This window comes from Equus quagga, chromosome 13 (assembly GCF_021613505.1).
Source record: "Equus quagga isolate Etosha38 chromosome 13, UCLA_HA_Equagga_1.0, whole genome shotgun sequence".
Taxonomy (NCBI): domain Eukaryota; kingdom Metazoa; phylum Chordata; class Mammalia; order Perissodactyla; family Equidae; genus Equus; species Equus quagga.
The window spans coordinates 63656813-63684526 of record NC_060279.1 but is presented as its reverse complement, the minus strand read 5'-3'; the positions used below and the strand labels follow the sequence as shown (position 1 = coordinate 63684526).

General features: G+C 34.6%; 1 protein-coding gene across 10 annotated transcripts in view; it reads right to left on the bottom strand.

The window, feature by feature from the left end:
- NFAT5 (nuclear factor of activated T cells 5) overlaps window positions 1-27714 on the bottom strand; it is a 123228-nt gene that overhangs the window by 13831 nt on the left and 81683 nt on the right. For 9 of the 10 annotated variants that reach the window (XM_046682979.1, XM_046682981.1, XM_046682982.1 and 6 more), the window contains 5 exons: window positions 24656-24828; window positions 16139-16273; window positions 15961-16013; window positions 9867-9999; window positions 5251-5331 (listed from right to left, as the gene is read on the bottom strand). In XM_046682979.1, coding sequence (XP_046538935.1) covers window positions 5251-5331; window positions 9867-9999; window positions 15961-16013; window positions 16139-16273; window positions 24656-24828 — 575 coding nt within the window. The remainder of the gene's footprint in view (window positions 1-5250; window positions 5332-9866; window positions 10000-15960; window positions 16014-16138; window positions 16274-24655; window positions 24829-27714) is intronic. The other variant, XM_046682980.1, reaches the window with a different exon arrangement.

The window sequence follows — 27714 nt, the reverse complement described above, 5'->3', positions numbered from 1 at the left end:
GACTATTTTAAATTTACCAATTAAATTTCCAAAGGGAAATCAGCAAACGTTTTCCACTTTCATCTACTCCCGTTTTCAGGAGTAGTTATATAAGAGATTAGGTAGGTTCTACTACTTCATTCTATCTTCTTTTTCCCCTTGATTTCTTTTCTTTGTCTATTTGAGTCTGCCATTGGCACTTAGTGGAGCCTACTGATATCACTAATCATGGTCTTCTGAATTGAGCACATAGCCAAATTTTGATCTAAAAGTTTACCACTTCTTTGAGACTCTCTGGAGAGAAACATAGACTCCACAGAAGGCATAGCTGTTAAATTTCTTAATTTGATACTGAGAAGAAATCATGGATACAAAAAGGATTTTTAAGTGGTGCATGATATGAGTAGGACAGCTACCTTTGTAAATATTTTAATTTAAAAGAATTTGAAATTTTATGGTCTTACTTCAACTTGTCTCACAGCCAGTTGGCTAGAAACAGTGCCTGCGGAAATTGATTATATTGAGGGAGGGAAAGTGCTTATTTAACTTTTGATATTCTATGCTTTATTACTCTGAGAAATGGATTATTTACTCATGAATACTCTGGGCCTATTTTCACCTAGATTCTACCAATATCACTACAGTTCAACTCACAGTCCAATTTTGACTGAGACAAAACTTCAGATCATGCACAGGGCAGGCATTTGAAAGTATTCTAGGCCTGTCTCACAGGACAATTTGAAAGGCCATTAGTGTTGCTTTAAGTTAATCCTATAATATCCAACTGCTATTCTTGCTTTTGAATTCTATTAGAATACGAGCTCCATGAAGGCAGAGATTTTGTTGTCGTTGCCTGATGCATAGCAGGTAATCAATAAATATTTGTTGAATGAATGAAGAAATGAATGAATTAATCTTACTTTACCTTTATCATAGTCAATTTAGTTTGTTGTAGATTGTTTGGTTAATCTTATAGTGAGTGCAGTGCCACATATTTTCATTAACAGTATTTCTGGTCTAAAATTTTTCAATATCTAAAGACAAGTTTATATTACAGTTCAATTAGAAACTGCATATAAATATCCACTGACAAATAAATGTATCACCTACACAGTTACTGATTATCAGATCTATATACCATTTTCCCCCACATTTATTTAGAGAATAATTCTTATTATCATAGTTTTTTTCCCTTCTGGAAAGTGAAAATAGGTGGAATAAGTTGAGTTAGAGTCTTTTACTCCTCCTAAGGAGACCACTGACAAATAGGTATGTCTACTGGTGTAGACAAACAAGAGAAGGATATTTTGTCTAATGCCCACACAAAGATACAAATCTTCCTATAGCCATATGCACAAAGTCTTTCCATGGCCAATGACAATTTACTTTTCTGAGGCCTATTCTGGTCTGCTTGTTGTTCTAGTTCTGCATGAGCTTCAGCTGAAATCCTGCTGGTGTGGCCTACAGGAGTGGAAGGTGCTTCCCTGGGCTGCCTGGTGTCCATTAGGTGAGGGTGAAGGGTACTGCGCCTACAAGAGGGAAAATATTTCTCCTGGTATATTCTCTAGTCTTCTGGTACTAATGGGGTTTCCATTCTATCTCTGCTGGTACTGCTTGAGGTAGGGAAGCACCTATGTGGGCTGCCTTCTGCCACCGGGTGGAGGTTTGGGAGACTCCGGGTCTGGTTCACCTTCTGCCACTGGATTGCCTTCTGTCACTGGATGGAGGATTGGGAGATACTTGGTCTGGATCTTCCTCTGCTCTTAGGTGGAGAGCCAGGAGCTGCCAGGTCTGGGTCTCTCTCTGCTGTTGGGGGAAGGATAGGGAGACACAAGGCCTGCTGGCACCACCAGTGCAGGTGGAGGGGCCTGTGTGCTGCTGCCTGGTGTGGGGTATAGGGCATGGGTTGGCCCCCTGGGTTCTGCTGTTGCTGCTCCTACAGATAGACTGACCTGCTGTTGCTGGCATGTGTGAGGTCTGTGTTTTGGCCCTCCTGGGTCCCACTGTTGGCAGATTAGGCCCACTGCTATTTGGCAGGTGTGGGGCATAGGGTGAGTTGACTCTCTCAAGTCCTGCTGTTGTTACTGCAGGTGTGGGTGGGATATGGGTTGGTCCCCAAACTTGGCTAGTGGCTCAGCTGTTGTTACTAGGTACAAGTCATCCTACTAAATCTTTACTAGGCTTTCCCTTTCCTGGCCTTTTGGCCAAAGAGAGCAGATTTTCAAGCTTATTTATTGATTTATTTTTTGTCTATGCCAGTTACCACTTTTAAGTTGCAGGCCTCTCTGATGCACACTTCAGAAAACGGGAGATAAAAAGAAAACCCAGGAAACTCATGATGTTGTTCTTCAAGTTCCGAGGTCCCTAGCCAGTCCACTTTCTTCTTTCTATATTTCAAAGATTTCCAAGGTAGGTAGTAGATTTAGAAAGGAGGAACAGGGAAAAGTGAGTTTACACTGTCTTGTCCTAGCACCCACAACTGTATCTTAATGAACTTGTAAACAATATTACACGGATTAAGAGATGTTACCGTATCTTTTCTTCCTACATTTTCACCATGTATTTACTGAGCCCTTACAAAGTTCTAGGCACTGTTCTAGGTTCTGGGGATCCAGTGATGAATAAGATGGATAAAGCCCTACTACCTGGAAATTACATTTTAGTAAACAAAGAAAAAAATACAAACAGGTAAAGACTATGTACTACCTAGGGGGTTGGGGGAGAGCTTTTAAGCCAATTCAGAAAATCCAAAAAGTAAATAAGATAGACATATTTAACCATCCCATTATCAATTTGAATTTGTGAAGAATATTGGTATTGATAGTTTATGCCAAACAACTTTTAAACACTGTTCTCTCCTATCTGTGCCAAATAATAACAACTTTTGAAACTTTACTATAGTTTGTTGTCAGCAAGCAGCATTTAGGTCAAGTACAAATATATTTGGTTAAAATATGAATTAAGATTTATAGGAGAGGAAATAATAAAATCAAAAGAATATAGAGTTTTGGGCGAAATTTAAGTTGCAACCTCTGTCAGTTACTAGCTGTGTGACCTTGAGCAAATCACTTAACTTCTCTAAACCTTGTTTTGTTCATCTGTAAAACGAGATTGAACTAGATTTTCTCTATGGTTCCTCTAAGCTTCTAAACCTTTCCGCATAGCTGCAACCAGTTAGAGAAAAGTAATGCTCTCAACTAGTTTTCACACTCATCCAATTAACCACTCTGTATAAAGCTGAAACTGAGAGAATGCATATCAATACTTTAACCCTGCATCACAGAGTCTTTGAGCAATCTAGAGTTTGCACTCACATCTACCTGAACCTATAGAAAACTTTCTATAAATATTCCCAAGAAACTATTAAGAATAGTTTACATTTTACACTTTATCTTATTTAATTTGCATTACTTTTGTGTTAGGATATATATACAATCGGCTAACACTGAAAAAAGAATCATGATGCGTTCGCACTGGACTTAGTATCTCATTGAGTAGTTGTGCAGTTCTCTTCCTTACTTCTCACCCTCCCAAACCCTCTCCAAGGAATTAGAAACTTACTTCAGAGTGAAATCTTTCGCTATCTGGCCATAATATCGTATTTGGGTATCAAGTTCTAAATCTTATTGTAATTAATGGCTACTTATAAGAATGTTACTTGGAGGATTATTGCCATAACACAAATTTAAAAGTCATTTATGTTGCTCAGTCTTCATCATTGGAGTACACCAAATTAAATCTCCCAGATGGAATGCTGGTGTTATACTAAAGCTCTGATTTCAAGGAATCATAAAAATAAGCCATTTGTCAAGGAAAATTCATGGTTCTAAAAGCTATTGTTATGTTTAACTGATCAGGAATCTCCAATTAATGATACTGTATTTAAAATAACAAAAAAACTTTAACTGATCAGATAGTTTAGTATTCAATTTAATTTTATATCTTCACAAAATTATTTTTCCCATGATTTCAGTTGATAAAATTGTCAAAATAAGAAGGTCTGAACTGTGAAAAAGAATAATATGTGTGTTTGTTTCTTATCCATTTTTTTAGGCTTGTAAGATTCTGATCAAATGACTAAATCATTTCATTACTAAAAATTAAACACTGCATTTAAAACCCTTCAATCTTCAATTCATAATCTTCTATGAGAAGTTTCACACTAGATTATATTAGTATTCCACCAGCTCGATACTCTATGAAATGAGCATCAAGGAATTTTTGGAGAAAAACAAAGACGCTTCAAAGTTAGCAAAGGATAGACCACAAATGTCCCTGACTTTCTTTGATGATTAATTAATTATGGTATTATTCATCTAATAAACATGGTTTGAATTATTTTGCTTAGATGTGTTACCTCACACAATGAAGCTCAATCTATCCTTTTTTAATCCTAGCTAAGTGACCTTGGGAAAATTATTTAAGCTCTCTGGAACCTTGGCTTTCTCATTTATGAAATAAGAATAATAAACACCTACTCCATAGAGTTTGGAAGATTAAATGAGATAATGCCAATAAAGAGTGTGGCATATTACCTAGCACTTAATGTATGTTCAACAAACACTAGCTATGGTTATCCATAGCACAGATTTGTAAATTTTCCTGTAGTTGAATCAGATCATCTTAGCAGTTTACTTACTTGTGCATAATTCCTTATGAATTTACTCTGGAAAGTGTTCATGGTCAGAAATTATAATGGCAAGTTACATATGTGAATGCTGAATTTTACTACTGACAATAGAAAAAAATCTACTGTGTTAGATAAAATTTATTAAGTATTTTATGACCCTTAAAAAATATAAGTATTTTTAATTTTTAAATTTAATTTGATTTAACTCAGAAGAAAGAATGATAACTAAAGAACCTAAAGCAACTTTTTCAAGTGCCTATAGTTCATATTTTGGTCTCTTTAGTCTCAATGTCAAGTACTAATCTTATTGGTAGCAAGAAGCTTTATAGACTCTACTTTATATACATGATTGTACTTTATATATACTTTTAAGATTTTTAATATTGTGGAGTGAAAAACAAAACAAAACTCCATTCTAATATATGTCACAGAAAAGTTGTTTATATGGTGAATGAAGGGAAATACTAAGTTGGGAAATAAGTTTCTGCCTTCAGTAAAGTTAAACAAATATTTACTTTACAATATTTAAGATACCCTGCTAAGTGTTCCAAGCACATAAGAGAAAACAAAAGAGTAAGGTTTGCTAGAGAAAATATATAGAATCACCTATTTACAATTTTTGAGAAGAATCAACTTAGTACCTTTCATGGCCTCTTCAAAAGAGCAAGGTCTCGCTGGACTAGATATTTCCTTCTTCACATTTACATTCAAAGCACTAGCTGCTGTTATTAAAAACAAACAAAAAAAGATTAATGTATTTATTTAAACTTACTCATCCTAACAAAATAAGGATCCTGAAATTCTTGAATTGTAACATTTTCTCACAAAGCATCATTAAATTATTTGTTCAGAAGAAATCCTAGGTTGAGATGAGTTTTTATAACCACCAGTCTATGCTCTAAAATTTACCAATCTCCAAGTAGGCAGAAGCATATGCTCACTTATCTAAACAAAACAAAAACAACAGCAAACTTTAAAAATAATCCTTCTGGTAACAGTACACACATTGATGATACCTGAGTAGAAGATTAATATGACTTTTTAAACTTATCAAATGTACTGTTAACACTAGCATGAAAAAAATTCACCATTCACTTACATAAATGACTTATTAAATACTGCTTCAGAAACATTAATTAATTCAGCTATATTAAAAAAACTGTAATGAACATACAGAATCTATAACATTATGATTATTCTTTCTGTAAAGCATTGGAAAAAGTAATCTTTGCTATTATTAATGGAGAATTGCTGGGGTGTAATATCTAGTCATAGCAATTATAGTCATGTACTGCATAACGTTTTTGTCAACAACCGATCAATGTATTGTATATGACAATAGTCCCATAAGATTAGTACTTTCTTTGCACAATGTCAAAATTGCCTAATGATACATTTCTGAGGACATATCCCTGTTGTTAAAAGTGATGTATGACTCTATATGTACTATGACAACTTTAAATTTAATGAGCCTAAGAATAGAGATCAGTTCTGAATAATAAAGTTAAATAAACTCCAAATAAACAGGTTCTTGCTTTAAATGACTATATAATTTTGTCTAAATAGATTTTAATTTCTATTTTGCAATATATTTATTCTATATTCCCTAACTTATTCAAAATGGGAAATGAGTCAGCTTATTTTCAATTTCTTATTCTTGACATGACAATATGAAATGATAGTTACAAAGATACTATAAAGAGATAGTTAATTTTGAGTAAAGAGACAAAATGTACATACCTCCTAAGAATAAAGTTAAATGATTTATCTCAGCATGCTGCACAGGAGGTCCAACAAATGATATTTAGGGAATTGAATGGAAAAGGAATCCATGGATAATTTTTAAGCATAACATTAATTCTAACAAGTACAGATTTAAAAATAGAAACTAATCTTTGAAAAAACTTTACATTTCTACTTTTAAATCAAGTTTTAGTCATTTGTTTTTAGAGCAACAAAAAAATACAAATAAGTATTATATCCCACATTTCTTACAGGAATCACTACAGAGTAACTGCAAAAAATACATAATGTGATTTTTGTGTCTTAGACTGAAGTAAAAAAAACCCTAAAGGTGTTTTAATGGTTAAGCAAAGCTTCAGTGACTAAGTGGCAATGAAACAAAGGTTTTATGACTCTGCAAAGTATCTAAGTGCCTGAGAGCATGCACATGTGATGTATTCTTGGCAGCATAGACTCAGAGGGTGTTAGAGGGGCTTGTGTCTGGCAGAATGTGCAGAGCCAGTTTATGCTCACTTGAACTCTTGCCTGGATCCTAGTTTTAAGACCGTGTACCAAGTACCCAAGATCTCAAAGTTTCCTGCACAACTACTCCAGACTATGTGTGCAAATCTTAGGCCTACAGGGTGGACAGAGCTTGGAAGCACTGGTTGGTGCATCGAGGCCCTCCAGGTGTAGGATGGAGCCAGCAGCGGGAAAAGAAGGGTGGCAGGCTGGGCATCCTCTTTCCTCCTGTTGCCATATTCCAGCTTGGAATTCCAAGCAGTCTGAAAATCCTAAATTCAGATCTCGCCTTCCAGACTGTTATGAAGGTATCTTGGTCAAATCAAGAGGATAGGATACATTTTATTTAATGATTTTTAAAGTTTTATTTATAACTTTTAAATAGACAAATGATGTAACAGTTGTCATTTCTACTCTGACTTGAGAGTATTAGGGTGGGTCTAGTTTTAGGTGTTATAATCACAGACCATTGAATATTCAAATATTTAATCAGTCTCCAGATGAATCACAACAGCAACTAGTTTGTTTTTTTTGTTTTTTGGGTTTTTTTTTTTGAGGAAGATTAGCCCTGAGCTAACTACTGCCAGTCCTCCTTTTTTTTTGCTGAGGAAGCCTGGCCCTGAGCTAACATCCATGCCCATCTTCCTCTACTTTATATACAGAATGCCTACCACAGCATGGCGTGCCAAGCGGTGCCACAGCTGCACCTGGGATCCGAACCTGCGAACCCCGTGCTGCAGAGAAGCGGAACGTGCGAACTTAACCGCTGAGCCACCAGGCTAGCCCCTAGTTTATGATAAAGAGAGTGCAAATTTTCTATAGCCAAGTTTTCCTGAAATCATATTGTCTCTCATGTAAATTTGAAATGATGATTACATTTTATAAAATACAAAAATGTGAAATTATGGGAAGATTCTTTAATTAGCTACATCATAAAGGCAGAACATTGGATCTTATTACAAAGTTTGCTTACTATGTATTTATTCACTTAAGAGTTTCTGAGAGCAATTGCTATCTATGACATACAAAATCCAAGGGGAAAAAACTTAAAAGAATAAGCATATGTTGATTGCCTAAATGTGGCCAAATATAGCCCATTAGTACAGGATTTAAAGAAGAAGACTTAAAAGCTGTTTTATTTGGCAATTTATCAAAGGGCAATTTCTAATAATCAGCATTCATCACTAAGAAATGAGGATTCTTAAAGCTGATGCTAAGTACTTCAAAGTCCTGAAGTTCTTTTTAATTAATCCATAAAAACAAACGAGTAAGAACAAAACCTCAGTATCTTCAGAATAGCAAAAACTTTAAGGCTATTCCCTGACACACACATATACCTCCCTCTTCCCTTCCCATACAAACTATATAAAAGCTCATCAGGAAAAAAGTTCTTATGTATTAATTATGCCATCTTTCTCCCCACACGGGCAAGCTCCTCCTCATGCAAAATATTAAATGCCAATATTTAGTAACTAAGAGTTACTATAATGCTTTAATTACCATTAGTTTTAAATCAAACTTTCTTGGATTTTTGAGGCTTTCCTACTAAGAAAACAATCAAATATTTGGTCTTTGAGTATAAACCAACCTTCTCTTTACTATTTTTGTTGAAGCCAGTATATTATTTCTAAATTTTGCCTTTTTCTGTCTGAAATTTCTACTTGTGATCTTTTTATTCTGATACAAATACTAAGAGGAGTTTATTAGTGCCACACTGGGTCATACTTTTGTAGCAAACTGGTGGAAAATAACCAATGTGAAATTCAGACATGATTTTTAAAAAAAGGAACAGATACACTAAGTGATAGAAAGTAATGATCAAGACTACTTAGGGACCGGCCCTGTGGCCGAGTGGTTAAGTTCGCGAGCTCCACTTTGGCAGCCCAGGGTTTGGATCCTGGGTGTGGACATAGCACCAATCATTAGGCCATGTTGAGGCAGCGTCCCACAGGCCACAACTAGAAGGACCTACAACTAAAATATACAACTATATTCTGAGGGGATTTGGGGAGAAAAAAGCAGGAAAAAAAAAAAGATTGGTAGCAATTGTTAGCTCAGGTGCCAATCTTTAAAAAAAAAAAAAAACGACTAGTTATAACTCTGTCCTAGCTACTGTTTCCATCACTTTTTATTGCCAGGGCTTTCTTTCTCTAACTTCTTTATAGACTTTGTACCTCACTGAGTCCTGAACTATTTGGGAATAACACATTAATAAATTTACAGATATGGAGGAATTGCTAATTCTGAAGTATGCCTGAGACTGGAATAAACTGACTAATAATAAGCATGGCAGAAACCAAGCCAAGGTCAATGGAACATGTGAAGAGTTTCCATTTCCAAAATGTTCTCCCTACTTCTCCCAGGAAAAGGCTTCTCTTCTTCAGGCAACTAAATGAATGCAGGCAAAGAACTTGTAAGATACTTCTTTCCCAGAGATGTTCTAAACTTTTAACATTTCAATTGCTTTTATTGCTCTGGTTTCTACAGCATCTATTTTAACTAAATGCTTATTTTTTAAATATTTATTCACTAGCAGTCTTTGGTGTTTTTGATTATACAAATTAGAAAGTGTTACAGGCATGTAACTCTCTCATCACTCCAAGCTTCTCTCTCACCTCGACCAAAATGCATCCTATAAGCTAGCCAGAGTAAACTATTAGCAGCTTCCCAAAGTCGTCACTTTCACCTTTCTGCACATAAGAGGTACTCAATGTCTGGTAATTCTAACTAAGGAATAAGCTGTATGATAACTCTGGAGAGTCTGACTTCAGAGCATTCTTAGCTTTTCTTTTATTATTAGAGCATAAGGCAGAAATGATTCTCTTAACATAAGAATAAAAGCAGTATTTGGTGGCCATCTTCTTAGGAAATAAAGCCATCTCCAAAAAATACTAGTATCAATTCATCTTAGTACACAACTTTTCCTTTTTGGTTGGCTGGTCATCTTCATATCCTTCCAAAGAACTGGAAATTAATTATTCATTTTAGTTTAGAATTTCTTATTTTGACATACCTGGGTCTGGAGTGTAAGTGAATGGCTGAACATCATGAGATCTTCCAGCATTGGTCACTACATATATTCCCACCGATACTGGCAAAGTTATATGTTGGTCATGATATGGGGGAACCTTCACAATAAGATGATTCTAATTTAAAGAAAATTACAAGAGTCAGAAAGAAGCAATATTTAAAATAAAATTTTGAAATAAAAAATCATAATTAAGTACATTTCTTGTTAGCTATAAAGTTTAAAAAGTCTAACTAGGAAAAAAAAAGTTATTTTAAAGCTCAGGTTCACAGGCATGAGGACACTAATCTTAAAATTGCTTTTAAGGTATAATCCAAATGTTTTACAATGGCCTACATGGTCCCTGTCTTGTCAATTTTATCTCATTCCCTTCTCTCCCACCTTGTTACACTCCAGCCACATTGACCTTCTCAGTCCATTCTTTTAACATACTAACTTCATTTTTACCTCAGAGCCTTTACAACTGGCTGTTCTCTCCCACTGGGATATTCTTCCTTCACTCTTCAAATGGCTAGTTCCTTACCCATTTTCAGGTCTTATTCAAATATTACCTCCTCAGAGAAGCCTTCTTTGACCATCCTATTTTAAGTAGCACCCCTCCCCGACCTAATCACATAATCTCATTTATTTCTAAAATAGCATTTATCACCACCTGAAATTACTGTGATTATCTGCTTGTTTTTCGTCTCTCCAACCACAAGAATGTAACCTCTGTGAGCACCCAGGATGTTCTGTTCTTTACTCTATCTCCACGGTTAAGCAACTTACACAAAATACATTCAAACATATTGTTGAATAAAAGAATGAATAAATTTTGAGGAAAAAAATATGCCCTCCAAGCACAATGTCAGTTACCATATGCTCTGTACATTGTGAGATACATTTCACAATGTAGGCCACTGCTTCCTAACGATTTTAATTCTCCTTTAAAGTCAAATAGGGTTCATTTTACCCAAACCCCAGTAAATCAAAGTTATTTTTTGTCAGAATAGCAGTAGAAGCATCCTTATAAGAAAAGGGAAGAGTTCATAAATGCTTCACTAGCACTTACTCACCAGGACTACATCTTCTTGGAAGATCCTGTGAACCACATTTGACTGACTTTCTTCTTCCCTAGTACATTATAGTAACAGGAAGGAACATCAAGGGGGCAGTGATTCTGTTTTTGTACTAAGGATGTGATATGCAAAAGGCCAATGCTGACAGCTGAGGGTGAAGTCAGTTTGATGATATTTTTTATTTAGTTAGCCTACAGTTGGTTGACTCACTTGAATAGAATATGTGACAAATGAGGCCAAGGTCAAGGTTTCAATTTCTGAGCACTTAATTTGTTTCTAAGCCATCTTAAAACACTCTCTGAAATATTCATATTATAAATAAAGAAATAGCTTCTGACTTATGGCATTAACAGAATGCCTCCTAAGCCCAGTTAGTCATCTCAAAAAAAATAATGCCAGGTAGAAAAACACGTATAACTTTGTGTACATTCACAGGTATTGGGGGTGCAAATATCTGAAAGCGCACACTCAATTGCACATGAGGTCATCCAAAAATGTACCTGCACTGGTCTAACTTCTAAGAAATAGTTGTTATATCTTATCTACCCTCATTTTTACTCTTTTGTTTAAACAATGCAACTATGTCACAAATAGTTAAGGAAATGGTTGAATATATGGACTTGTGAAGTATCCTTCCAGTCTTAAAATTAGTTGACAAACTCTATAATTGAAATTGTTGTTCTGAATGAAAACTTGTTTTTTGGTAATTAGTAACTGAATTAATATCTAAAAGTCAGATGCACACTTTATCAAAAAACTTTTATCCCACTTGCTTTGGAGAGCATATTTAAGCAAACCTAATTTGAAACCTTTTAAAAACCAAATGAACCTATTTTGATACTAATTCTTCATACTTCCTCAATCTGAATCTACAAATTCTAAAAGTGATTTGAATTAAAAACTAAGTAAATAGTGAATAGTGATAGAAAGTTGTTTTTAAATACTATTCTTACAAATTAAGAGCCATTAACTACTACTGAGCTAGGAGTACAATACAGACAAAACATACAAAGGGCTGGGAGGCCTTTAGAGCAGGTACAATGTTCTCTTGGGTAAAAAGAGAAGAATATTTGAATTTTAACGTCTTCGAAAAGTCTGTGGGGATTCAAAATAACGATTTCTTTTTCCTAGCAGATAATCAGATAAGCTTTTTCAGAGCTTACAAGCAATGGTGCTAGAGATTTTTCACTCTCCTAAGAAATAATTTATCATTGCCATATTCATTTTGCAATTGGGGATTTATATATATTATATATATATAATATATATTTTTGAATATATATAATTGAAGACACATAACAAAATTCCTAATATACCCAATCTGAATAATTTCTAAACTCTCAAGCCTTTGTTTAGTCTAGTGGTTCCCACAAATTCTGCGGATCTTTTTTGGCATTTCTTTCAAGAACTTTCTTTCCATATTTATACTGAAAATTCCATCTTCTCCAAAGCTCCAACTTCTAATTTTTTTATTCTTAACACTAAAAAATGCAACAGAAAGAATCCAGAAGACTGAAGTTTGAGAAATGACAATCTATACAATTTTCCATTTTTAATACACTAATGCCTGTACCATGTTTTGTAAAACAACTAATTCTTAAATCAAACTGTATACCTCTTCCTAGTTTCTAATATACCTGTTGTTAGCTCCTAGTTCCCTTTTTAAATCACCACCACACTTCAAGCTGCTAAACTCTCTTGCTTTCTTTAAAAATTAACTTATCTTAAAGGGGGGGGGAGTTTGATCTTTAAGATATATTTTATATATATTTAATAGGCAATTAAGGTCCTATAGAACTCATCTAAAGTCGTTAAAACAGGAGTAGATATAATGACCATGTGCCTATCACATTTGGTATATATGAGCATGAGACATATTATAGCCTTGACTAGAAGAGCCAAATTTAAACAAAGAATTGTTTTCCCAGACTTTGTTAATCTGAATTTTTATATAATAGGAAAAGTTTAATACCTGATGAGTCGATTTTGGGGTTGTAAATGAATAGCTATCACAATTATTCATAACTGCAATTTGCAAAGTTATCTTTACATGGTCTTTACTCTATCATCTTCTGGGCATTTTTTAATATTGTAGAGCCCCTTTCAACTTTTTGTATAGGCTGGATATTTCTTTACTGACCACACCCAAAGTTTCTTTTAATATATTTTCTAATCACTCTTCCCTGTAAATGTTTCATTTTTGTGTTCTTTTCTTTAATATAATCTCTAGGATCAACTCTATATTTCAACTCTGATTCCACTCTAAAATAATTCCCAGAAAGGCCCTTAGGGAAAAAAAAAAAAGACAAAAGCTCTCTCTGTAAAAGATAAAAATTTTAAAATGAACAGCAGAGCCACAGAATCAATGAAAGATCATATTATGACTTAGCTTTTTACATACTTGCTTGCAAAAACCCCAGGACCTCTAGTTATAGCCACCAAATAAGGACATAATTCCTTTCCATTCCACTACATGTCTTATTTTTATGATTATTCTTCTTTAATCTACTGTAGCTGGCATAACGGCTCTGAAAAAACATGTCTTAAAAATATAACTACCCCATGCTTCAAAGGTAAAGAAGAAAAGAGAGAGGAAGAGGGAGAGAGAGAAGAGGAGTAAGGACAAGGAGACAAAGACTTCTTGATATTAAGTTCTATAAGAAACATCAAGTTAAGATTATAATTTGTTGGGGCTATTTTATTAATATTTTGTATAATTTATAAGGCAAGTCTCTCAGTCTCCAGAACTAGTTTTATTATCTATAAAACTGCATCACAAGGTTTCTATAAAACTACATCATAAGGTAAGGAATAACAATTCAAGTAGAGTACTACCAGCAAAGGAGTTTATATCAATCTAATCAACTCATCAAAAACCAAAATACGTTCATGGTACAAAAAAGTATTGCACGGATAAATTAAGCTTCAGTCAGGACGAAAACTATAGGCATATAAGAAGCTGGTTGAGTTCAGGGCTTGATGTGCCCTCAGAAAGAACAAGGGACCGCAGACCCGAGTCCTCTTTGTCTTCAAAGTGAATAAAATGAACTAACAAGTTTTTCATGAGTATCTATTAAGTGCTTAATATTATGAGGAACACAGAGGAGTCATAATATATTGCCTCTAACCTCTAGAAGTCCCACAGAAGAAGCCACTGTTGGTTCATGCAAAGTGGGAATGGTCTGATCAACAAGTTATGTAAGAAATCGTAAAATGTCAAAGTTAGAAGGAGCCTCAAATAATCCAGTAAAAGAGCTTATTTTATATATTAGAAAACTGGGGCACAAAAGTAACTTGTCTTACTTAGGTAACACAGATTGTTAGTGACAAAGCAGGTACTAGAACTTCAGTTAAGACTAGTCTAGCAGAGATTGCCCAATGGTATATATGACAAAGAAATAACTGTTGAGTCCCATTCTCTTTTTGACAGCATGTAGTAGCATAAGGCTAGAGGAAAACTTTCTACATAGCATTTGTCTAAGTATATAGGAAGCTCCACTTTACAGGATACTATGTAGTAAAGAATTAACTTTACCCAAAGTGAGATCTAGTCTTTGCCCTTAGCTACTAGGAGGTGATCTCTAGGCCCCTAAAATGTCCTGTTTGATAGTAGTATCTTTGTTTGGAGGCTTTGGTCACTGGACAGTCTAACTATGTGATTTATAAAAGGGCCTTTGGAACATGTTTTATCAGTTTTGACCTGTAGTGGAACTGCCTACTAAAGGTTAGCTGCATGGGCAGTACGTAATCAAGCCTGAATAAAAACTCTGGACGCCAACAGCTTGGGTGAGCTTCCTGATTGGCAATACTCTGCATATTGTCACATCCTGATGTGCTTAGAGGGTAAGGCATCTTTGAGGACCACAGAAGCTTCACCTTCGGGACCTTATGCTCTATGCATCTCTCCCTTTGGCTGGTTCTGATTTGTGTTCTTTTGCTATAACAAAACTGAAATTGTTAAGTATAGTGCTTTCCTGAGTTTTGTGAATTGTTCTAGCAAATCTGAGGGGGTAGTGGGAACCCTTGAATTTGAAGTCAACTGTTCAAAAGTGAGACTGGCCAGGAGATCCCTGAACTTGCAGCTAGTGTCTGAAGTGAGGGCAATTTTAGGGAGCACTGTGCCCTTAGCTACGAGTTTGGCAATACATTGGATATAACATATTGGATATATAATGTTTTAAATTCTTGTTAGATTTTTTTAGAACACAAAGGAATAAAAAATTAACCAAAAAAACACAAAGGAATTACAAACTCTTTTGATAAATTGGTTATAGATTCTCTAATTTTTGCCTCTTCCATCTCTTTGCTTGCTTTCATGTGCTCTTTTCTATTCCCATCAGCATTTTATGCTAAATTTTAGGCTTTGGGTATTTTACACATTAGTTTGTTCCTGTTTCTCTCTTCTGTCTCTCTGATCTACTCCTACACATACAACTCTTGTGCCTATGTCTTCTATCTGATTTGCTCATAAGTCTGTCATTTTCTTCTGCTGGTCTCAACTTCTATGAATTTGGTCCTATCTGCTCCACACATTAATTCTTAAGCCAGTTCTTTACCCTTGTTTTCAAGCTCTTTTTCCTTGTTATTTGAAAAACAATACATGTTGAGGTCCTACAAATAGATTCTTTAATACAAGTGTAGCAAATAGTGCTTCTGAATGCAAAAAGGTAAACATAAACACCTGGCACATAGCAGGTACTCAAACAGTAAGTTTCCCTTTGGTTTAACTCAACAGTAGGCTAAAATAATCCAAATCCTCAGAGCAAATAAATATTAGGAAAGAAATGTTCATTTATTAACAATGGTAATTTGCTATGTTCTTAACTTTTTAAATAGAGAACTGTCATTTCTAGCATCAGTGGAATAATCCTATCTCAATTAAAGAAACTCAAGAAAGAAACTTAAAATGACTTACATCAATCCCAGATAAAGAAGACAGTTAATCTGTTGATTCAGGAAAATTTCAGAAGAAAACAATTTCTCAGAGTAAACAACAAACTATAAAAAGGCTTAAATTATACCTGATGAAATAATTCCATGTCGATTTCAGCTTCTGACTTCCAAGAGTTTTCATCTGATTGAAATAAAAACAGTGGCTTATTAAAATTCTGAAAAAAGTTTTACTTTTTAGCTATGACTATATCTTTATAATAAAGTGAAATATGCGACAATCTCTATACCAGTATTATGCCTACTTACCAGAAACATTTTCTTGGAAAATAACTTTAGTTCCTTTCAGAAAGTTCTTGCCAATTAAAAATACTTCTTCCTCTCCTTTCACTGAACAGCTATGCAAGCTTTTCTTTAAGATTTCTGGCACTCCTGCTGGCTGAGCTGTGGGTATACATAAGCATTACATAAAAAGAACCACTAATACTTATTTCTTATTTAAAATCAAGTCTCAATTATTATCCAGTTCTATAAGCTGTCTTTGTTTACCCCTGAAGTTTTGAATTTGACTTCGTCTATTCTGCAACTTCACTTTTACCCTAACAGAAAGTAGAGAAAAAACAGAAAAGTCCATATTAATTTTTAATAACTATTGTAAGATTTTATAGGGATGTAGTAATGTCTAAGATAAGGTTGGGTTTTTTTTTAAGATTTTATTTTTCCTTCTTCTCCCCCAGTACATAGTTGTATACATTTCAGGTGTGGGTCCTTCGTTGTAGTATGTGGGACTCTGCCTGAGCACGGCCTGATGAGTGGTGCTAGGTCCACACCCAGGATTTGAACCAGTGAAACCCTGGGCCGCTGAAGCAGAGCACGTGAACTTAACCACTTGGCCATGGGGCCAGCCCCCTAAGATAAGGTTTTAATTTATTATGTCATCTTTGTCTTCTCATTACATTAATAATAATAAAAAGTTTTAAAATATGAACTCAGTTGTGTTTTTGTCTTAATAATCTTTTTTTAAAATTCAATTTAAAAACAAGCTTGTCCCACAATCCTGACCTTAAAAATTTCAGCTATGCTATGCCATTACAATACTTCTGAGGCAATGAGTGCCTGAGTGGTACTGACGGCTTCTTTAAGGAACCAGACCCAGGAATCAGAGGCCCCATACCAAAAGACCACCTGAAAACAGATTGAATCTGATTCAGAATAATTCTTTCTACCAGGGAGATCTCCCTGAACTGGGATACCCTGAAGTTAAAAAACAGAATGCACTTGTTTTTCAATTACAAAGATTAACTAACCACTACTAAAATTAACAAAGAGGTTGAGAAGTACTGAGAAGCCAGATCTAATGAATAAATTGTAATTAGCCTACCAACTTCCTCAAGCCAGGATTTCTTTAAGAAAATTTAGCAGGTATTGCTTAGCAAAACAGGTTCCAAAGGCAAGTAAATCTGAGACATATGAGGTTAAGTAAAGCTAAATGAACAAAAGGATATCTCCAAGCATTTCATATTCTGATGTACACTGTAAATATCCAAGATGTGGGTACAGTATACAGTTTCCCCAACATATGTGACTCCGGAAACATTCTTCTTACTGATACCTAAGGACTAGTTTCTACCAGCATACTCTCTGGGATACTGGTGTATGCGAATAAACAACTTTTAAGTAATCAAAAAACTGCTCCTCTTAAGGCTAAGCACTTTGTCATAGATGACACTATTTATTGTTTTAGTAAACGCTTCCAACATACATACTGCAAAAGTAAACTTAAATATGGTTTATATAACTCATCAACTAGAAAGTAATGAGATATTCCACTAAACTTTAGGAAAAGTTTAAGTTGTTTCCCCTTAGATACTTACATATTTAATAGTTAATTTTATCTTTACAAAAATGTAGTGTGGGAAGTTGTTATTGTCAAAATATTCACGGCTCTTCTTTCCCTAGGCCCTTCCTTTGTAGAAAGGCTGTAATTCTTGCTCCACTCACATGAGAACTGATCATGTGACTTGTTTGGATAATGAAATGCAAGCTGAAGTAATGTGCCAGTTTCAAACAAAAGCTTTAAGAGCCTCACACAGTTCCACCATCTCCTTTTTCCTCCACTACAAAAATAGCAATATTGCATATAAAATATCCCAGGCAGCTTCTTCAGCCTGGATCCCAGAGTGAAGAGAATGAACCTGCTTCCAAATCACAGCCAATACTATCATAAAGTGAAGGACAGGGCCAGCCCTGTGGCATAGTGGTTAAGCTCGTGTGCTCTGTTTCAGCGGCCCGGGGTTTGCTGGTTTGGATTCTGTACGCAGACCTACACATCGCTCATCAAGCCATGTTGTGGCAGCATCCCACATAGAAAAACTAGAAGGACTTGCAACTAGGATATACAACTATGTACTGGGGCTTTGAGGAGAAAAAAAAAAGATGAAGATTGGCAACAGATGTTAGCTCAGGGCCAATTTTCCTCATCAAGGAAAAAAAAAGCAGAGAAGTAAAACAGCTGTTGTAAGCCACTGAGTTTTTTTTTTTTGATTCTTTGTTACTGCAGAATCATTTAGCCTCACTTATTGATACAAAAAAGTTAGTATCCTATCCTCATTAAATATTTAAATAGCACATGATCTTTTCAGCAATGGCTGAGAGTTTAAAAGAAACTGTAAATGTATATACATATACACTGTCTAGAACCCACAGGGTTAATGCATGAACAGAATGGAAACAGTTATTGGTCATACACTGGCAATTATACACCCTTTTTTAAATAAAAAATTAACTGAACTAATTTATAACATTTTGGAGTAACTAGATACTTGTTTTTAATGGACATTCAAGAAAAACACGGTAAATATTATTTTGATTAGAAAAAAAGAGGTGCAAAATTATATGAATACATTGTATTAACAAAATGAATGGAAAATCTATAATCTTTCCCCCCATTTTCAAATACCATGTGGAAATCCCACTTCACTAATGATTATCAAAACTTTCTTTTCCTATTCCATTTTTCCCTTGTATTTATTAAAGGCATAAAATGGCCAAATGAGGCCTCTCTGAAGGTACAATGTGTATTTATCTTCTATATATTTGTATTTACATCACACAAAGAATTAGTCTGTTACTATTCAACATAATTTAACTTTTAACTTTTGACCTTAAAAGGTTTTCCTATTAAAAAGGTTTTCCTATTAATGGTTACCTAACAAGACAGACTCCATACTAAACAGAACTAAAGTTAGGATTATTAAGCATTAACTGTTTTTTTTTTTTAATCTTTAAGTAATTAGTAAGCTGACTCTTGAAAGTGATTACACTGCTTAAAAAAAGTATAACGAAAAAAAGTGGCCACCTTTCTGGTATTATAAAAACAATGTGCTTTTAGATGCTTTTCAAATAGTGGTCTCAAAAATAAAGCTGAAAAAAATTAATGAATATCTGAATACTTAACAAAGCAAATATTTCAACCTGTCAAATGAATTAGTAAGGCTTTTTAATAGTGTCTGTGAAGAGAAGGAAAGTTTACTCAATGATATTATATTTTTCCTAAAGTTGTGGGATAGATAGGAAGAAGATAAGTAGAAACTTGTTAAATTCAGTCAGATTTAATACAATAAGCATTATAAGATAAAATCTAATACACATTATATTGAAGAAAGCTATGATTAATTTTGCCATATTAAAAAAATTACTACAGGAAGGTAAATACTAAAAAAGTATGAAAACTGATATCCTTAATTTGACATAGTATAGCCAAATAATATAAACAATATACCAAAACAAAAAACTATATATACCTGCATTGTCTGGAGAAATCTAAAGATGTCAAAAATGTAAAAGAGGATGATTGTTCCATCCCCTTAAAAACAAACAAAAAGATAGACAATGGATCCAATGGCCATTGTTAAACCAACAAGTAGAGGCAGGATTTTTTTTAAGGTCACAAGGCACAACATAAATTCTGATATTGGGCCTTCTTTCCACTGAATGTCTCCAGATGGAAGATCAAGTATTTGTTTCCTCTCCTCCCTTCCACCTCTATTACCTTTTGGCCTCTCTTTCTTTCCTACCTCCCTCCCTCTCATCTTCCTGTTTCCTTCTACCTCCCATTCCAATCCTAACCTTCTTACTAACCTACTTTCTTTTCACTCTTCATGCTACTCTAACTGCTCAAACCTGCCAAAAAGTTATATTCATGGAAATAAACACAAACCAGAAACCAATAATGGAACATACTTATTTTTAATTTTTTAAATAAAAAGATTTTTGGGGTCCTTTGTTCCACTGTGTATTATTTATGTGTTTACTTTTCCTTTCCCCTCATACCCCGTACCCCAAAGCCTAAGTTCAACCCTCAGACTCCCTAAAGTGGTCAGGATAAAATTTAAATTCTTTAGCTCAACACACAGCTCTCTTTATGAAAGAGATCTTGCCTAGCTCTACTAGCCTCAAATCTTATCACTTCTTTGTAGGTATCTTTCTGTTCCAAACAGATCAATCTTTTTTTAATTCTCCTAAAAGAAACACACCCTTTCATGGAATATATTGTACACTGTTCCCTCTGCCCAGAACGATCTTCATCTAAACCCTGTTCTGCCTGGTTTACTTCTATTTGTCCTTCAAGACATAGCACAAGTTTTACCATCTCCAAGTAGTCTGGGTTAGATGTTGAGACGTTGTTTTCTGTTTCCACTGTACCCTATTCATGCATCTACTATAGCCTTTATATCATTTTATACTATAATAGGAAGTTTGCTTATCTGTTTTCCCCTCTAGTCTGCTAGACTGTAAACTCCTTAAGCTATCATATCTTTGTTTCCAGAGTTGGGCACATTGTAACTATCCATTAAATTAACTATGAAGCTTTCCCAGAACATTCTTAAGATCCACTGATGAAGTGGCACATCTTTTTTTTTTTTTTAAAGTATGCTTTTTGGTGAGGAATATTGGCCCTGAGCCAACATCTGTTGCCAATCTTCCTCTTTTTTTTTAGTTTTTCTCCCCACAGCCCCAGTACATAGTTGTATATTCTAGTTGCAGGTCATTCTACTTCTTTTATGTGGGATGCCGCCACAGCATAGCTTGACAAGTGGTATGTAGGTCCATGCCTAGGAACCAAACCGGCGAACCCCAGGCCACCAAAGAGGAGCACGTGAACTTAACTACTTGGCCATGACTCCAGCCTCCCCTTTTTTTTTTTGAAACGCACCACAGGAGACTCTAACAGATAGCCAGGATTGAGAAGCACAATATTACTGCCTGCCAAATTTGCTGACTAATCTCACGAACATGAAAAATTTTAGTAGTATATATCACACTTTTTTAAAATAGGTCAAATAAAATGAGGAACAGAAATAAAATGATGATCAAATTGAAACAAAGAAACAAAATAAAATCCTTCCTATACTCTACAGTACATACCAGCTCAAAACAATGGACAAATAAAATCAGATATCTCTTTCATGAGCCATGTCCTACCTTGAACAAACAAGATTTCCTACCTCTCCTGTTATATAAAAAGTGAAACTAATCATTTCCAGTCTATTAGCATCACAGAGTTGTTGTCAGGATCAAATGGGATAATGCACAATGATTAGTGGGAAACTCCATTAGAGCAATAGTCACTACAGAGGAAGAATGACTTAACTACTGAGGAGCCAGAAGCAGCACTTGGGCATGATTAGCCCAGTTTCTTCCCTCCCTCTTCGGCATCTGCGTACCTGCACAAAGCATACGTTTTAGACTGTTGACTGCCAGATGGGGAGAGGCCTGCAATTGTGGAGGGCTGCTTTGACTGAGTGGATAGACATATCCTCCTCTGGACTGAAGCAGCCAGTCCTTTTTCTAACACTTTTATAAGTAGTAAAATTGGTATTTTCATCTCGATTTCTCTAACTCCTATGTGTCTAACTCCTACTACAAAGTGAACATCTATTTATTAACTTCCTAAGACCTAAACATACAAGAAAGAACTTTATAAACCATAGAGTACAACATAGAGATAACATACTACTATGAAAAGTAATATTAAAGTTAATACCTCTTCCTGTTCATCTAGTCTAATATTTAAGCAAAAAATAATTAAAAATAAAAAATTTTAAAATATTTCATTTTGTTATCAGTTAAACAATAAAGCAAGATTGTCTGACCAACCTACAGCCCTCTGGGTAGTATATTTAATGAAAACTCATGAATATAAAGTAAAATTACATTTTGAACATAGAATGATGGCATTCATTACACAGAACAATAGATTTTTTAAAAACCAAATCATTAACCCATTAGGAGGAGTGTGCAGATCAAGAGGCTTAGACTCTTGCCTAAATGATTAGATCTAATTGACATTCACAGAAATTACTATTAGAAATATTTTAAGCTAGTTACACAATGTTTAAAAAAATCAGTTTGTATAAAATTCTATGAAAATAGTAACATTACTAAGAAACAAATATGAAAACTCTTTATTACGTTAACTTATTTGCAAATTAATTATTATTCTAGCACTTCCTTTTCCAAAAGAGGCATGGGGACTACGACCGCAAAGGTACCCCTTTCTTTAAAAGAAAGTACTGCCCATGTTTATCTAATACAGTTTCTGTAGGCAGATGGCAAGATAAATGCCAAATAGTCAACTAAAGGAATAAAAATATATATCCTACACCTCCTGGTAAACAACATCTACAAAAGGAAATGGAAGGGGTAATAGAAGTATTCAAGTAAAATCCCCTAATATATATTGAGATCCACTTTCTAAATTCATAGAAAGTCTAAATTATACAACACAAACCTCCTAGGAAGAGGAAACAGTTCTCTAACATAATTGCATACTGTAACCATAGTTCTAACCACCCAGAAGCTATGGCTAGGATGAAATAAACTGTTCAAACTTTATTTCAGCACTGCAATTTAAGTGACCGTGGTGGCAATATAGCATAGTGGCTAAAAGCAGAGGCTCTGAATCCTGGTCTTGTTATTTACTAGTATGTGACCTCGAGGAAGTTTGATCTCTCTAGGTCTCAGTTTCATCAACTGTAGAAGGGAATCCATATAAACTGATGGTGAGAGTTAAATGATATAATGCTTATAAAGTGGTTAACAAAATCGCTAGCATATAGTCACAGTTCAAAATATGGTAACTTTTATTATTAGCTAAATATGCCCATCACTGTATACTGCTGCTTCTTAGGGCTATCATATCCACCTCAGACACAGCCTCTCGGGGAGATACACTTTTTTGCAGTGTGGGCATATATTATCATTAATGGTGATAATTAACAATAATAATAATTATAGATGAAAATTTTCAGAAAAATCATGTTTTCTATTTTTTTGTGTATTTTCTACCATCATTAGCTGGACATACTTATACTTTAGCAATATCTTAATGAGATAGGAAACAAAAAAATGAAAGAACAAACTAATGAAAGGAGCGAACAATAAAGTTAGCAACCATTTCCCAGTCCCTGCTAAAGCAATATGATCTGAATTATCTAACATCTCCTGGCTCTGGCCTTCAGAGAGTGGCTATGATCACACTCAAAGTATTAGATCATGTAAAAGAACTGCACATGTCCAACTAAAACTGGAATTCCATTCTAATAACATTCAGGTTGGGACATATCATGAGTTATAGTAAATTCAGCATTGGAATACCTCAATTAGAAAAGCTTTAGAACTCAATGAGCCATCTACAGATTATTTATTCTGTCCCGATCTGAATGTGATAGAATGGACATGATAGATAGATCTTTAAAAGCAGCCTATTTATAATTCAACACTACCCAGAATTAACCCAAGGAAATAATAGTATCAAAACAAATTTTTCATAATGAAAAATCGAGAATTGATGAGAAATTAATTTCTCAAATTAATGAGAAATTGAATTGAGCTCTCTCGAGATCAGAAAGATAAGTTTAATACTCTCTTTTTAAAATTAAGGTGTTTGCTAAAGTATAGCTAGAATCATTTCTGAGATGAAATAAAAGGAAAAATAAGATTTACCAAAGATGAATAATTTGACAAAACTAAGCTACAATTAAATAACAAAGGCTCTGTAACTGTCGTAGGGGTAGCAAGGTACTGATACCCTTAACAACTCAACAGGAAATTCAACTGAAGGGGACGGGTCTCTTCTGCTCTTTTGAATTCAAGTATAATTTACAAAGAAACAAGGCCGACGAAAATTACGCTGAATGAAAATCTTCTTAAGCGATATATAAAGGAAATGTTTTCCTATTTATTACTTGTAATAATACTCATTAGAGGGAAACCAGAATATATGGCGAAGCACATATAACAACCTGATTGAATTTAAACACATGCACATCATTTACTTTCTACATCAAGGTTAGCAAGATAAAAATTTCATTTTCCACTTCCCAACACTATACTATAATAATATACTTCGTAATCAGAACTCCAACTGCTGTGTATTTACAAAGTTCTGCTTATTTTACTGTTTATGTTCTAACACAAAACAGAGTTAGGATCACAGCAATTTATCACACAATAAAGATGACAGGAAAATTCTTTGGCTTTGCAATTTACCTCTGGTAACTATCCAAATCACTTTTTAAATCAGTATAGGATGAGAATAGAAAACTGCAAAATGTTACATACCTTTATTTATTTGAATATTTACTTGAAATTACCCACCTTTAGTTTAGTCTAGAAAATCTGACTACAGCTTTTAAAGTGTTTCAAATTTTGCATGATCATAAGCTGCAGTATGTGAAACATCTGAAATTTAGAGATATCTGAAAGATTAATAGAAAATGAAAAAACTCCATGTATTTAAAATCTTTACATTTTCTTACTTACTACATAAAATTGGAGAAGAAGGTGTCTGCAGTGTCAAAGTGGAGCCATCTTTCCTTGTGATATTAACTCGAAAAACCAATCTGGCACGAGTGCTTTTTTTCTTGGAACCAGCAATTCCTATTCTGGCTTCCACATCAGCATTCCTCAATTTCAGTATCCCTACGCAGTCCACCCTAACACAGAAAAAATACATTAACTGATATTTTCTGTTGTATAAATAGTAAAATATTCTTTTTTATTTATTTTTATTGAGTTAATGATAGGTTACAATCTTGTGAAATTTCAGTTGTACATTAATGTTTGTCATTCGTGTTATAGGTTCACCACTTCACCCTTTGTGCCCACCCCCACCTCACCTTTCCCCTGGTATCCATTAATCTGTTCTCTTAGTCCACATTTTTAAATTCCTCATATGAGTGGAGTCATACACAGATTATCCTTCTCTAGCTGGCTTATTTCACTTAACATAATTCCCTCAAGGTCTATCCATGTTATTGCAAATGGAATGATTTTGTTCTGTCTTGCAGCTGAGTAGTATTCCATTGTATATATGTACCACATTTTCTTTATCCATTGATCTGTTGATGGGCACTTAGGTTGCTTCTATGTCTTGGCTATTGTAAACAATGCTGCAATGAACATTGGGGTGCATAGGACTTTTGGAATTGTTGACTTCAAGCTCTTTGGATAGATACCCACTAGTGGAATGGCTGGATCCTATGGTAGTTCTATTTTTAATTTTTTGAGGAATCTCCATACTGTTTTCCATAGTGGCTGCACCAATAGTACAATATTCTTAATCAAAGAAGTTTCTTTCTTAAAAATATTTTCTTCTTTAATAATTTTTTTGAATATGTAATATAATCATAAGGTTCCAAATTCAAAAAGTACAGAAAGGTAAATTCTGAATATTCAATTTCTAATCTTGTCAACCTTTTGTTTATAATAATAATGGAAAAAACAGTAAGGAAGTAAAGTCACTATTTCAAATCTGAACATAAGTAATGGTTACAAGGGATACTTTTGCTGTTTTTTGTTTTTGTTTTTGTTTTGCTGACGAAGATTCAATCTTCCTCTTTTTGTATGTGAGCCACTGTCACAGCATGGCCACTGACAAGTGGTGTAGGTCAGGGCCCGGGAACCAAACCCGGGCTGCAGAAGTAGAGCTCACTCAACTTAACCACTAGGCCACTGGGGCTGGCCCTTGCTGTTTTTTAGAAAACTAAATAAATTTAGCCTCTTTCTTTTTACAACTAATTCCAATATTAAAATAGAGGGAATGGATTTTACTTTAAAAAAAATTTGTAACAGTCCCCAAAAGAATGGAACACTACATAGCCATTAAAATGCATGCCATAAGATAATATCCAATGTTATGGGAAAATGCTCAAGATAAGTGAAAAGCAGGCTACGAATCAGTGGTTACAGTATTATCTCAATTTTTTTTTCTTCTTCTCCCCAAAGACTCCCAGTACATAGTTGTATATTCTAGTTGTAGATCCTTCTAGTTCTGCTATGTGGGACATCGCCTCAGCATGGCTTGACAAGTGCTGCTAGGTCCATACCCAGGATACGAACTGGTCAAATCCTAGGCCACTGAAGCAGAGCACACAAACTTAATCACTTGGCCACAGGGCCAGCCCGGTATTATCTCAATTTTATCAGAAAAAAGCCTGGAAAGATAAATATCAAAATAGTGGTTATTTTGGGCTGGCTCTGTGGCTGAGTGGCTAAGTTCGGTACGCTCCACTTTGGCAGCCTGGGTTCAGTTTCTAGGCGTGGACCTACACCACTTGTGGGTGGCCATGCTGTGGTGGCTACCCACATACAAAACAGAGGAAGACCGGCACAGATGTTAGCTCAGGGCAAATCTTCCTCAGCAAAAAAAAAGTGGTTATTTCTGGGAAGTTGGCTTTGAAGGAGTATGTTTTTTTTAGCCTTTTATTATTATTATTATTAATTTTTTTTTGCAGAAGATTAGCCCTGAGCTAGCATCTGCTGCCAATCTTCCTCTTTTTTGCTGAGGAAGACTGGCCCTGAGCTAACATCCATGCCCATCTTCCTCTACTTTATATGTGGGATGTCTGCCACAGCATGGCTTGAAAAGTGGTGCGTAGGTCTGCACCCAGGATCCTAACCAGTGAACCCCAGGCCGCCAAAGTGGAATGTGTGAACTTTGCTGTCCCACCAGGCCGGCCCTATTATTATTTTTTATTATTCTGTATTTTCAACCTATAATGACCAAGCACTACTTTTATAATCAGTAACTTCCTTTCTTCCAACTATATATATTTGTTTTTATAATTTTCAAAAGTTAAAAGGTGAATCTTTATTAAATATTTTTCAAAACTTCCCTTTTCCCGTTAACCTCTTACCAGCCTATTCAAAATGGCTTTCAAAAGGAAACTGAAAACCAAGTATAGAAAAGTCTTTAGGTATCTAATACAAATAATTACAACATAGGTCTACCCCATATCAATATATTTGGTGCTATTATGGTTCAACTTTAGGATTAAAGGTCCTTAACAAAAGGTTTAAATCATTAATACTTCTAATATTTTTCAGGCATTAAAAACACATAAGATGAAAAATACATAGTTCCAGGACATAATTTTTTTAATACAGGAAAATAAAATAGAAGGTGCATTTAGACCCAGCAATGTGCTTTTTCACATCAAGATGGATCAAGGCACCACGAATGGTTTCTGTCAAATAGTTTCCAATGCAAACACTAAGAAAGTGGCATTTAGGAAACCAAATCAAATTGTAAATTTTATTTTTAATGCTAATATTATTAATCCCAAAAAATAAGTCTATGATATTTTCCAAAAAGCCAGCATTCCACCTGGTTTTTATTTCCCTGCCTTTCACTATTGGAATTCTCCAGCAAAGGGCAGAAGGGTTAATTTTAACCCATTATTATTCTGTAATAATCTATGTTTTTGTTTATAGTGTTTAAAACATTTTAATAAAATACTCAAAATCTTCTTTTATATACTAGAAACTAAAAATTTTTCCTCCTACTGCAAAAGTGTAATGTATAACAAAAAAATTTTACT